Source organism: Lagenorhynchus albirostris, chromosome 3 (assembly GCF_949774975.1).
Source record: "Lagenorhynchus albirostris chromosome 3, mLagAlb1.1, whole genome shotgun sequence".
In the NCBI taxonomy this organism is placed as follows: Eukaryota; Metazoa; Chordata; class Mammalia; order Artiodactyla; family Delphinidae; genus Lagenorhynchus; species Lagenorhynchus albirostris.
In genome coordinates, this window is record NC_083097.1 from 164,355,807 (window position 1) to 164,368,705 (window position 12,899).

General features: G+C 47.8%; 1 protein-coding gene across 4 annotated transcripts in view; it reads left to right on the forward strand.

Annotated features, from left to right (window-relative positions):
- Nucleotides 1-3,329: 3,329 nt before the first annotated feature.
- Nucleotides 3,330-12,899, forward strand: part of DNMT1 (DNA methyltransferase 1) — a 42,302-nt gene continuing 32,732 nt past the window's right edge. For 2 of the 4 annotated variants that reach the window (XM_060145231.1, XM_060145232.1), the window contains exons 1-4: nucleotides 3,332-3,499; nucleotides 11,287-11,323; nucleotides 11,846-11,953; nucleotides 12,143-12,362. In XM_060145231.1, the coding sequence (XP_060001214.1) occupies nucleotides 3,420-3,499; nucleotides 11,287-11,323; nucleotides 11,846-11,953; nucleotides 12,143-12,362 (445 nt within the window). In that variant the 5' untranslated portion in view covers nucleotides 3,332-3,419. Of the gene's footprint in view, nucleotides 3,500-11,286; nucleotides 11,324-11,845; nucleotides 11,954-12,142; nucleotides 12,363-12,899 lie in introns of all 4 variants that reach the window. The other 2 variants (XM_060145234.1, XM_060145233.1) reach the window with 2 other exon arrangements.

The window sequence follows — 12,899 nt, forward strand, 5'->3', positions numbered from 1 at the left end:
GGATCTTCCTGGACCAGGACTTGAACCAATGTCCCCTGCATTGGCAGGCAGATTCTTAACCACTATGCCACCAGGGAAGTCCCACATTTTTTTTTTTAATGCCCTCTGGATGCAGTGGTCTGGGAGACTGCGGAAGAAAGAGGCTGTTACAATAGTCGCGGTGAGAGATGATGGCAGTCTGGGTTGGAGCGGCAGCCCAGTCAAAAAGCAGAAAGACCTGGGTGTATTTCATCAGAGGAAGAACAAACAAAGATTGCTCACCTCCTGCATGTGAGGGAAGAAGAGGAATTAGAGGTGGTGCCTGGCTTTTTGTCTCTGAGCAACTTGAGAGCAGAGCAGCTGGGCTGGAAGCCCAGCTTTGGCACCAACTTGCTGGGGGCCCTTAGGCAAATCTTTGTCCCTGAGCCCTTGCCCCATCTGTAAAATGGGTCAAATCATCCCTTGGCAAAGGGATTAAAAAGAGAACCTACCTGAGAGGGAGGCTCCAATAAGTGCAGCTGCTCTCCTGTGAGCTGAGACCCCTGAAGAGAGCAGGTCAGCTCATCTATCTCCTCTTCCTTCCCTGTCCTGTGAGCGCCCCCCTTTCCTAAGGTGGGTTAGGAACCCACATGCTGGCTTCTGACAGGTCTACAGGGCTTGACAGCTGGGTCACTGTTTTACATTCAGGCTTTGGAACTAAAGACACCTGGATTCATTGTCCCTGCTGCTTACTGAGCCTGTGATCTTGGGTATAAGCAGCTTCCTTTGTGACAAATATCCTAGGCCATGGGAAATAGGGGTCCTGATATCTCCCTTTATGGCGGCTAAGGATTAAATTAAATAACTCCTAAAGATTCTGGTACAGTAAGAACAGAAGTGCTGATTAAATATGAAATTAATAGCTATTAGTTCTATTCCTAATATTTCAGTCCTCCTGGATCCTGCCCTGTGTGGGTAATGCATGGCAACCAGAGGGTCTGAGGTCCACTTCTAGAAGCTGTCCACCAGCTGTCGGAGAAACCTAGTTTGTGTGTGTTTACAAACATGTTCATTTGTAAATCTTAATACAAAAATGTAAATATATGCCATAACTTCTAACTCCATTCTGATGCTTTTTTTGTTGTTGTGGCAGATAAGTACTTTTTTTTTTCAACTCAACCCTATCCTATTAATGGTTTATTTCTTCTTTATTGTGGTAAAAAACACATAGCATTTACATCTTAACCTTTAAGTGTATAGTACAGTAGTGTTAACTACATGCACATTATTTTGCAGCAGATCTCTGAAACTTTCATCTTGTAAAACTGAAACTCCATTCCCATTGAACAAATCCCCTCCCCCCCCACCCCCCCAGCCCCTGGTAACTACCATTGTTCTTTCCCTTTCTACAAGGCGACTAAATTAGATACTTCAAATAAGTGGAATCATGCAGTGTGTCTTTTGGTGACTGGCTTATTGCACTTAGCATAATGACCTCGAGGTTAATCCAGGTTGTTGCAAAAGGGCAGGATTTGCTGAATAATCCACTATATGTGTATGCCACATTTTCTTTATCCATTCATCTATCCAAAGACATTTGGGTTGCTTCCACCTCTTGGCTATTGTGAATAGTGCTGCTATGAAGGTGGGTGTGCAAGTATCTCTTTGAGATCCTGTTTTCTATTCTTTTGAATATATATCCAGAAGTGGGATTGCTGTATCATATGATAATTCTATTTTTAATTTTTTGAGGAACCTCCACACTTTTTTCTTTCTTTTTTTTAACTTTTGGCCGTGCTGAGTGGCATGCGGGGTCTTAGCTCCCTGACCAGGGATCACACTCGTGCCACCTGAAGTGGAAGCACGGAGTCTTAGCCACTGGACCGCCAGGGAAGTCCCCACACTTTTCTATAGCAGCTGCACTATTGTAAATCCCTACCAACAGTGTACATGGGTCCTAATCTCCGTGTTCTCCCCAATACTTTTTGTTCTGATGGTGGCCATCCTCATGCCTGTGAAGTGATCTCATTGTGTGTGTTTTTTATTTAATTAATTAATTGGCTACGTTGGGTCTTTGTTGCTGCAAGCGGGCTCTCTCTAGTTGCAGCGAGCAGGGGCTACTCTACGTTGTGGTGCACGGGCTTCTCGTTGCGGTAGTTTTTCTTGTTGTGGAGCACAAGCTCTAGAGTGCAGCCTCAGTAGTTGTGGCGCACGGGCTTATTGCTCCACGGCATGTGGGATCTTCCCAGACCAGGGATCGAACCCGTATCCCCTGCATTGGCAGGCGGATTCTCAACCACTGTGCTACCAGGGAAGTCCCCTCATTGTGGTTTTGATTTGCATTTCCCCGATTGGTCATGTTGAACTTCTTTTCATATGCTTGTTGTCCATCTGTACCTACTTTATGGAACTGTCTATTCAAATCCCCTGCCTGTTTTTTAATTGAGTTGTCTTTGGATTGTAGGAATTCCTTATACATTCTGGATATTAAGTCTTTATCAGATATACGATTTGCAAACATTTTTCTCCCATTCTATTGGTTGCCTTTTCACTTTGATTCCTTTGCTGTGCATGAGTTGGGGTTAGGATTATTTTAATGTAGTCCCATTTGTCTATTCTAGCTTCTGTGACCTGTGCTTTTGGTGTCATATTCAAGAAATCATTGCCAAGTCCAATGTCGCGAAGCTTCCCCCCCGCCCCCCCCCACATTTTCTTCTAGGAGTGCCATAGTTTTAGGTTTAGGTTTAGGTCTTTAATCCATTTTGAGTTAACTTGTATATACGGTGTAAGGTAAGGGTCCAGTTTCATTCTTTTGCATGTAGATAGCCGGTTTTCTCAGCACCATGTGTTGAAGAGATTTTCCTTGCTCAAGTTCTGGTGTTTTTTAAAGCACACAGACTGTGGAAGTGGCCCAGGTCTCCCTACCAGTGAGATCTTTGGTGCTACCCGCGTATCTTGTGCATCCTCAACATTTTCTGGAGTAAGTGCTATTAGACCCTTTTCACAGATGAGGAAACTAAAGCTGGGTCCAAATGACCTGCCCAAGATCGTCATAGTAAGCAAATAGGTGTAGGTGGGATTGGAACTGAGGACTTGAACTCTAGTGCCCACATCCTGGAACACCCTGAGGATGTTCCTCATTTTTCCCCTAGCAGGCGGGGAAAGAACGAATGAATGAATGTCTCAGGCAAAGCTCCCAGCAAACGGTGGAGCTTGGACAAGCCCACTGCTCCACGCGGGGGTGCGCTCCCGTCCCGCGCATGCGCGGCCCCTACGCACGGCCAGCCTCACTGCGTCTACCCACACATGGTACGGCCTCCCTCCGTGTGGTACGGCCCGCTTTCCCCCACGCCCAGGCCGGGATGGTACGCGCTGCCTCCGCTCGCCGCCCCTCCCCATCGGTTTCCGCGCGAAAAGCCAGGGCTGCCTGTGCTGCCGCCGCCTCTGCTGCACCTTCCAAGATGCCTGCCCGTACCGCCCCAGCCCGGGTGCCCGCGCTGGCCTCCCGGGCCTTCTCACTGCCCGACGATGTCCGCAGGCGGTAGGTGCTGCGGGGGACTGCGACCCTGGGATGGGTTGCACGGCGTTGGGGGTGGGGGTGGGGGTCGTTTCCCCTCCGGGTAGCCCGTGGCCGCCGCTGACAGGCGGGCGCGCATGCGTGGGATGGCGCGGCGCGCGGCGGCAGTTGGCGCGGGCAGGGTGGCACTTCCGGTCGCGCGCGCCGCTGGTCGTTTGGCGCCAAAATGGGCCGAGGCCCTCTCACAGCTCCCTGGTGACTGGAAACTTGGGGGTCTCTTCTGACCTCAAAGTAGAGCAAGCCTTGGGTTCGCCTTGGGGATCCCCTTCCTGGAGCAGCCTCAGGCCCAGCCCCTGCCGCCAGCCTGGTCGCGCAGGAAGTGGGCAGCCCGCGGCCTCAGAATACCCCTCGGCCCGGGCACTAAGGCCTCCACTTCCGGTGCCCGGTCCTCTCGAGGGGGTCGGGCCGGCCTGGTCCCCGGGGGTATTTTGGGGGTCCCCTCGGTGCCCCCACGCCACGCATCCCGATGGCAGCCTCCAGAGACAGATGTCGCCGGTCGGGGGACGGGCGCGGCCGGCTCAGGTTTGCGAGCCCCGTCTTCCTCTGGGGGCTCCCTCCATCACCTCATACGGCTAGGGTAGGCGCATTCTGCAAGGAACTCTTCACATACCGTGAGGGCTAGGGCTCGGACGCCGTGAAAGCTGAGTGGTTTCTTCTAGTAAATCGGTGCCTGTGAGCCGTGGGCATCAAGGAAGCCTTGCTAGGGAGAACTGGCTGCAGTTTCCTCCGTGTGTGTGTGTGTGTGTGTGTGTGTGTGTGTGTGTAGGGGGAGTGAGGGGCCAGCACCTAACATCGGGGACTTAGCCAGTCTTAGCTAATCTGTGCACAGGGGTCAGCGGCAAGACCGTTGGGCCCAGGTTTCTTGTTCCTGAAGGGCATCAGTTTCACTCCTGGAAGCTTGCACACCTCACTTGGAGCACTAGTCACGGGAGCCTCGACCAGCCCTGAACACTTCCAGCCAGATTTGTGAACCTGATCTTGCCATTTCTCTATTTCCCTGTGCTCGTTTCCTAAAGTTGTGCCAGTCCAGTCCTGATTTGGGCTTTTGGGCGTGGAGAGTAGGTGTTGCAGGCATTTGGGTCTCCCTCCCAGGCGTCAGACCACTTCTTAACCACAGTTAGAGGGTGCTCTGCCTTGCTGAAGAATCCCTATAACTTAAAAATGGAAACATAACTTAAAAATGGAAATGGCGTTAAGGAAGTATCTGGCTTCACTTTAGACCCAGGACAGAGATGTTTGGGCCCAGCCTTCCTTAACTTGATGGTGGGAATGCCACCTCCACTGGCTCATCTAACCTTGGGCAAGTTTCATAAACAAGTTACATCTGTGGACTAGGACAGTTAACATGGGCTTTAAACTGCTATTGGATTAAATGAGAATATGCCTGGCACATAAAGGCCCCCCCCACCCTGTGTTAGCATTATTGACTAATCTAGCTTGCTTTTTTTCCATTCTGCTAATTGTATAAAACACTTTACATTGTCTCATTTAATCCTCAAGTGTTCTCAAGAGTGGTTGCCACAGGAGTTAACAGCAAGGAAGCAAAGATTCCTGCGGAAGTCTGCTTCTTGCCAAAACCTTTCCCTTCAGCTAGGGCTTTTATTGGGCCAGAGCAAGTGTTTTGTTTGGTTGAATTTGAATGTTCTTAGGTGAGTGTTACAATCCGCCATTCACCCTAGGTTCCATATTACTTTGAATGAGAATTGCTTACTGTGGCTATAGAGTCTTGGGTTTCTGCCTCAGACCATTGACATTGTCAGCTTATGTGACCCTCTCAACAGCTTTTCTTAAATTTTGAATTTCAGCCTATAAAATACACACATAAGCATGGCATTCAATACTCCTTTTACAATACTCCCTTATACCTCCTTGTAAACGGAGGTAGAACTTTTTGATTCATGGAAATTAGGGACCTCATATTATGGATTATACTGCTAAGTTCAGTAGAATGCTCTAGGAACAAAATGTAGGCCTAGACCTCACTCAGGCATTTCTGTCACTTGTGCTAACTTGTGTTTATATGGCAGCTTTTAAAACTCATACAGTTACACTAACTATGTAACGATACTAGAAAGTATTCTTAACATTTGGGTTTTTAAGTTTAACTTTTTTTTGAAGTATTTTATGTCCTAAGTCTTCTAAAAATAACACCTTTCAGGACAAGCCACATTTTTCCACTTGAATTTTCTTACTCTGTCCAAGCCACCATCTTTTGTATAGAAAAAGCAATAGTCTTCCTAGTCGTCTTTCTGTTGCCACTCAGGTCTGCTTTCTATAAGTGGAAACTGTGATCCTCTTTTGATACAAGTTGGAGACAGAGGTTTTCCTGCCCCTTACACTGCCTAATGCACTTGGCTTCAAGTCCGGGATCCCCGTCCACTTGCCTGACTCATCTTGTGTTCTTTTCCTCACAAACCACACAGGTTACCTTTTAGGTTCTCAGGACCTGGGACCGTGCAGAGCAACCAGTGTGAGGCTGGGTTCCACCTACCCCTTCACCATGCTGGTATTGTCTGTTCATCCGTAAGACTGCTCAGAAAGACACTCCCCTTTCCCTGCGATGAGGTGTTGAATTTTGTCAGCGCATCCCGCATGCTGCCTTTGCAGCTTGGGAGTTGATGATGACTTGTTGTCTGAGCATGTTTGCCCCATTCATTGTACTTGCAGCTCGGCGTCCACTAGACTCGAATGCTTACATGCCAGACGTTCCCCTTCACCGAGGCCTGGATTTACGTATTGATTCTAACAACCTCATTGCACAACTCATTTAGCCTTTGTAATTATGACAGCTTTCTTATCTGCTAGCCACTCTGATTAGATTAGAGTGAAGTTCTTAACTAGTTCCATGGCTCCTGAGTAGGTATAGAGGGCAAAACTGAGTTACCTTTTCTAGTTCTCCCCTGCACTAGGATTCTAGAGGTGCAGACTACTGGAGTTCAGATCCCACCCCACCCCTTGCCAGCTGTATGATCGAGTCGTCTAACCTCCTGGTGCTTTATCTGTAAAATGGGATGGAGGTGCCTGCTCCACTGGGGCATTGTGAAGGCTGAGCTGATAGGTGTAAACGTGGTAGAACAGCACCTGCACAGAAACCTCCTTCACTGCTTATCACGTGGCAGCTGTATGTTTCACTCCTGTTATTGGGGTGGGGGGCGGTGCATAACTTAAAGTACCAACACGCAGACCTGATACTAAGGCAGATACTAACATAGCAGTGTATGTCTGCTTATCATTCCAACCTTCCTGTTTGCCTGGTTTCTTGTATTATCGTCTCAACTTGCTCTTTTTAATTTTATTTATTTTTGGCTGCGTTGGGTCTTCGTTGCTGCATTAGGGTTTTTTCTAGTTGCGGTGAGCGGGGGCTACTCTTTGTGGCAGTGTGCAGACTTCTCATTGCGGTGGTATGGAGCACAGGCTCTAGGTGCGTGGGCTTCAGTAGTTGTGGCACGCGGGCTTCAGTAGTTGTGGCACGCAGACTTCAGTAGTTGTGGCACGCGGGCTTCAGTAGTTGTGGCACGCGGGCTTCAGTAGTTGTGGCTCACAGGCTCTAGAGCACAGGCTCAGTAGTTGTGGCGCATGGGCTTAGTTGCTCCGCTGCTTGTGGGATCTTCCCGGACCAGGGCTCAAACCCTGTCCCCTGCATTGGCAGGCGGATTCTTAACCACTGCGCCACCAGGGACGTCCCTGGTCTTGCTCTTTCTGCTGCCACCTTAGCTTAGCTTTTGTGCCGGGTGTCCAGTCTATTCTTCAGTTAAGGTGGTTTTCTATCCTTAATTCTTTGTATCCTTGGCTTTTGTGATGCTGTTTGCCACCAGGGGACCTCTTCCCTGATTTCTGCCATATTCCTTTTCAATTCCTGGACCCTTATTTTCTTCCAGTCTTAGATTTCTGCTTTCAGCAGTTGGGGGTACGGCTGGAGAAGCCTCTTTGGAGAGCCCGTTCTAATTTCTGGCTGCCGAATAGCCATCTAGATAGCTATTCACTGAAATGTCACTCCTAAAATTCATGGTCTGCTTACTTTCTCCCACCGAAAAGTTCAGAATTTCTGGTACTGTATTAATTTTTAATTGCTGCCGTAACAAACTACTTCAGTCTTAGTAGCTTAAATAAAATAAATTTGCTATCTTCTGATTCTGTAGGTCAGAAATGTGGTGTGGGTCTCACTGGATTAAAATTAAAGTGTCAGCAGGCTACATTCCTTTCTGGAGGCTCTAGGGGAGGACCTGTTTCTTACTCTTTCAGGTTGTTGGCAGAATTCGGTCCCTTGTGGTTATAAGACTGAGGTCCCTCTTCTCTTGCTGGCTGTAAGGTGAGAGCCATTCCCAGCTACTAGAGGTGATGACATCTGTTGGCTTGTGGCCCCCTTCCTCCGTCTTTAAAGCCAGCAAAGCCAGTTCTCACGTCACATCTTTTTGACCCTTCTGTAGTCACATCGCTTGAAATGTAGCTGGGAAGTTTCTCTGCTCCTAGGATTTAAGTGACTCGATTGGGCCCACCTGGATAAGCCAAGAAAACCTCCCCATCTCAAGGGCTGTAACCTTAATCACATCCGCAAAGCCCCTTTTGCCCTGTAAGGTAACATATTCACAGGTTCTGGGGAATTAGGGCATGGATATCTTTGCGGGGGGTGGTCCGTTTTCCTTCGTACCACAAATATTATCTCTGGTAGCCCTATACCAACCGCCATGCAGCCCATTACAAAAGGCAGAGTAGACGGAGCTTTGTAACTTCTCTAGCATGTTCTCAGCTCCTGCTGCTAAACCATATTACAGACCAGCATTTCTAGTTTAGGATGTTAGCGTGATTTAACATCTTATCTCTTCCTGTCTGATATATTGTTTATTTCTGCCAGATTGACTTTATTTTTTCCTACTAAAAGATGACTGATACCTTGGGTTCTACCACCCCCATGACTCTTCCGATGGTTTGTTAACTATGGAGCAAAGTCAATGATTTTGAGCCTGACATTGCTGACCTCCCTCAGACTGGCACCCACCTCCTCTCTCTGGACTTGCCTTTCTTCCCCTGTGTCAGCCCGACTTGTGTGGGTTCCTTGGGTGAACTCTGAGCCATCGCCCCTGCTGTGCTGCTCCTGTTTCAGACAGCTCCCTCTGCCCGGTTCCCGCTGAGCTCTCAATGTCTCTGGATCCCTCCTTCCTGATGCTGTTTATACCCTTTTGCTTCAGAAGCCTCATATTTGAACTCTGTTTGTCCACACAGTGGTTTATGTATATCTTTTTCTCCTTTAAAGAACTGCTCTGAGGGAAGCAACTAGGAATGAATTGTGGGATCTTAGACTGGAAGGGAGCTACGGTTTTCTTTTATAAGGTGGTTGCTGTTCTCTGTGACTCCTCTACCTGGTCCTTCATGTCTGCTTCTAATCCTCCTGGCTATGAACGTAAAGCAGATGTGAGGTAGTGTCACCAGTTTTACTGGGAAGGGGATGGACGCTCCAGTGAAAGCCTGGGTGTCAGGAGCGGCGCACTGGCCAGCCTTCTTCCTGCCACACCTCTGGCTCCTCGGTGCCTGCCCTGGGCTCCAACCTTCCACTCTGGGGCCAAGCAGGTCAAATCCAATCTTCACAGGGCAAGACACTTCAGATATTCTGAAGATTTGTTTCTCCCTGCCAGGCTAAATATCCCACTTCACAGGAAAGCTTCAAAGAATTCAGACCCACAGATCTGTCTTCTGGCCAGATGTAGGAGTTGTCAGCATTGTGGAAAGGGCCCTTTGATGGGCTTCAGTCTAAGTGTTATCCTTGACACCTGAGGTAACCTGGTCGAGGTAGGAGCTGTGTCCTGCCAGGGTTTTGTGAGGAGAATGACTGAAGACAGGTAGGTGTGATGTTCCTGCAGCAGCATGTGAGTACTGAGTTATGCAGTTGTCCTCATCCAAGGCTCTCCCAGGACCTGAGTTGCTTTGAGGGTAAAATGACTTTTGCCTGGAAGGGGCTTCACATGCTTCTGGAAAGCTTGACTCGGAATCTTGAGTCCAAGTTACACAACATATGTGAAATATAGTATATTACCACTGTATCTGGAGGCTGCTAAGTCTTTCTTTTTTTTTTTTTTTTTTTTTTTTTTGGCCGTACCTTGTGGCATATGGGATCTTCGTTCCCCGACCAGGGATCGAACCGGCGCCCCCTGCCTTGGAAGCACGGAGTCTTAACCACTGGACTGCCAGGGAAGTCCCTGCTAAGTCTTTTCTATAGAAAGGCCTTTCCTGACCATCCAGCAAGTCATGAGGTCCCTGCCTGGTAGTGCCTACATCCCATCACTCAGCTTGTTGCCTGGAACAGGGCCTGGCGTAGAGTAGGCACCCACAGATGGCAGTGGTGGTTGAAGCTAGAAGCAGGATCCACGTGCACTCGGAGTAGCCACTGTATGTCATTAGTCCAGCAAAGCCTGTCGCTCAATTCCTGGCTGTGCTGCTTACACTTGCCCTCTGGGAAGGCCAGCCTGGCAGACCTCTGTTCCTGTCCTCTGGGCTGCTGGTAACTGAGTACCTAGCCTGGGTGCTGGAGGGGAGGAGCCATAGATGGTGGAGGCCCAGTTCCCGCCCAGGGTGCTGCCCCTCTGCTGACGGATGCTTGCCCAGCTGGTTAGACCTGTTCTCACCCAACTGCCCACAGTCAGCACCCAGGCTAGGAACAGCAGCCTCCCCATTTCCTCGGTGTCTTCTAGTTTTGTTCCTTTATTCTTTTTGCTCCCTTCCTCCCCAAAGAGGCAAGATACTAATCTTCAATAATCAAATCAGATCATGATTTTCCAGCTAAACTCATGACGGTTCTGCACTTGTGAATGACTAGGTACAAACATTTACAAGAATGAGCTCTTGGGTGAGGCGCCAGCCAACTTTTCTAGCTTCATCTGTCTTCCTTGTGTGTGGGCACCCCCTGCTGCCTCAGATGCCTTGACTCCTCCATTTTCCTATATTCCTCATCAGGAATATGCTGCCACCACCCCATCCTGGCCTTTGGGAATGTTAGCTGGCTGTTCCCCACAGCATCCTGTCACCCTGGTCCACTCTTTCTAACCTCTGTATGCCCTCCTATGAAATCTTGTCAGGTCCAACTGGAGGAAGACCACCTATAGATCAGTTAACTTGGGAAGGACCCCAACTGTGTGACCTGCTTCCCCTTTCCCAGTGTCTTTAAAATAACGTTAAAAAAAAAAAGAAATAATGTTGTTCTAGAGCTCCTATATCATCTCTTACCACCATCAGAAAACCACCCCCCAAAAGGGGGACCTCATTCATATTGAAAATAACTTTTTTAAAAATTAATTAATTAATTTTATTTTTGGCTGTGTTGGGTCTTCGTTTCTGTGCAAGGGCTTTCTCTAGTTGCAGCGAGCGGGGACCACTCTTCATCGCGGTGCGCGGGCCTCTCACTGTCACGGCCTCTCTTGTTGCGGAGCACAGGCTCCAGACAAGCAGACTCAGTAGTTGTGGCTCACAGGCCCAGTTGCTCCGTGGCATGTGGGATCTTCCCAGACCAGGGCTCGAACCCGTGTCCCCTGCATTGGCAGGCAGATTCTCAACCACTGTGCCACCAGGGAAGCCCGAAAATAACTTCTTAACGTGTAGGCATTACAGTAGGGCATTCTAGACACTGGGGGAGGGAAAAACCATTGTATTTTTTTCTAACATTCATGTTAAACTTATTTCCAAAGTTCTTTAAACTGTGGTATTCTTACAGGTAGACAATGTTGCTTAACAAGTGTTTGTTTCTTCCCTTTTTCTTCCCCCAGGCTCAAAGATTTGGAAAGAGATAGTTTAACAGAAAAGGTAAGGTAATCTCTACCTTAACAAAATTTATGATCAAATGTGACCAATTGACAGATACTGTGTAGTTCATAAAAACAAATTTAAGTGGAATTGGCTCTCTTTTCCCTAAAGTTGAGGATACGTTGGATGTTTTTGTCTAATGTGCTGTACTAATAGGATATTATTGGTTAGCTTTTGGTAGCTCATCGAGTTGCCCCGTCTGGGTTCTGTAGCCTCAAGTCTGGATTATAACGTGTCCCGGTCACACTGTTTTTCAAAATCAGTTTTGTTCTAGTACACTATTATGTATCTGTTTCACCTCTAATCTTTCCATTTTTCACCACTCTGGAGATGGTGTGATATGATCTTAGTGGAAACATCACGAACATGTCTTGTGAATATTTAGTTTTCTTTTTAGCTGACTCAGCATTGCCTGCCATTCAGTCATTGTTAGGTGACCAGGCAGTGTAACTATTTGTGTATTAGTCCATTAGTTCATAGCTTGGGAGTGCGGAGACTTCTAAACCTATATCCTTCCCTTAGGAATGCGTGAAGGAGAAATTGAATCTCTTGCATGAATTTCTGCAGACAGAAATAAAGAATCAATTATGTGACTTGGAAACCAAATTACATAAAGAAGAATTATCAGAGGTAAGTCCTCAGCATCCCAGTGGCTAGAAAATGTTTCCTCCCATGTAACTTGTCTGTGACCAGGGAGGCAGAATAATCACACCCCTCCCTGTTACCTGATAGTTACAAAGGAAGCGCATGTGTTTCCTTATTCTCTCATTGCCACTTGTTTACATTCACTGCTACTTAAATTATCCTTTCCTGCTGTAGGAGGGCTACCTGGCTAAAGTCAAATCCCTTTTAAATAAAGATTTGTCCTTGGAGAACGGAGCTCATGCTTTCAGTCGGGAAGTGAATGGATGTCTAGAAAACGGGAGCCAGACAAGTGGTGAGGAGCACAGAGTGGAAATAGCAGAGAAAAAGAAGTCCCCCAAACCTGTTTCCAAACTTTGCATGCCCAGGAGAAGCAAGTCCGATGCAGAAACAAAATGTAAGAGTGCTTGACTCGTTTGACCTCGTTGGAGTCTGGTACCACCTAAGGGGAGGACAGACTTGGCGCCATAGGGTCTGTCTGTTCCCCCCCCACACAACCCCTCCACCGGCAGTACTTGTTTTTTGTGTATCTTTTTGGGTTTTTTTGTTTTTGGGGGGCGGGGGTGGGGGGTGGCTGTGTTGCTCGGCTTGTACGATCTTAGTTCTCCAACCGGGGATCGAACTCGGGCCCTCAGCAGTGAGAGTGCCGAGTCTTAACCACTGGACCACCATGGAATTCCCTCTTGTGTATACTTCTAACTAGCTTAGATATATACCTGCAATTTTTGTCTTCAACCAAGTTATAGAGCATTAGATCCCCAAATGTGGTTGAATTTATGAGGTATAAGATAACAGGAGCTACTGATGTTTATTACGTCTAAGTTACATGCCTGTTTAAGCTGAACATTTATTCTTAGACTCCTTCCCCGCTTGTAGTCAGAGTAACTCTTCTGGAATTTTTAAAAATAAGAGCATGGGACTTGAGCTCAGGTCA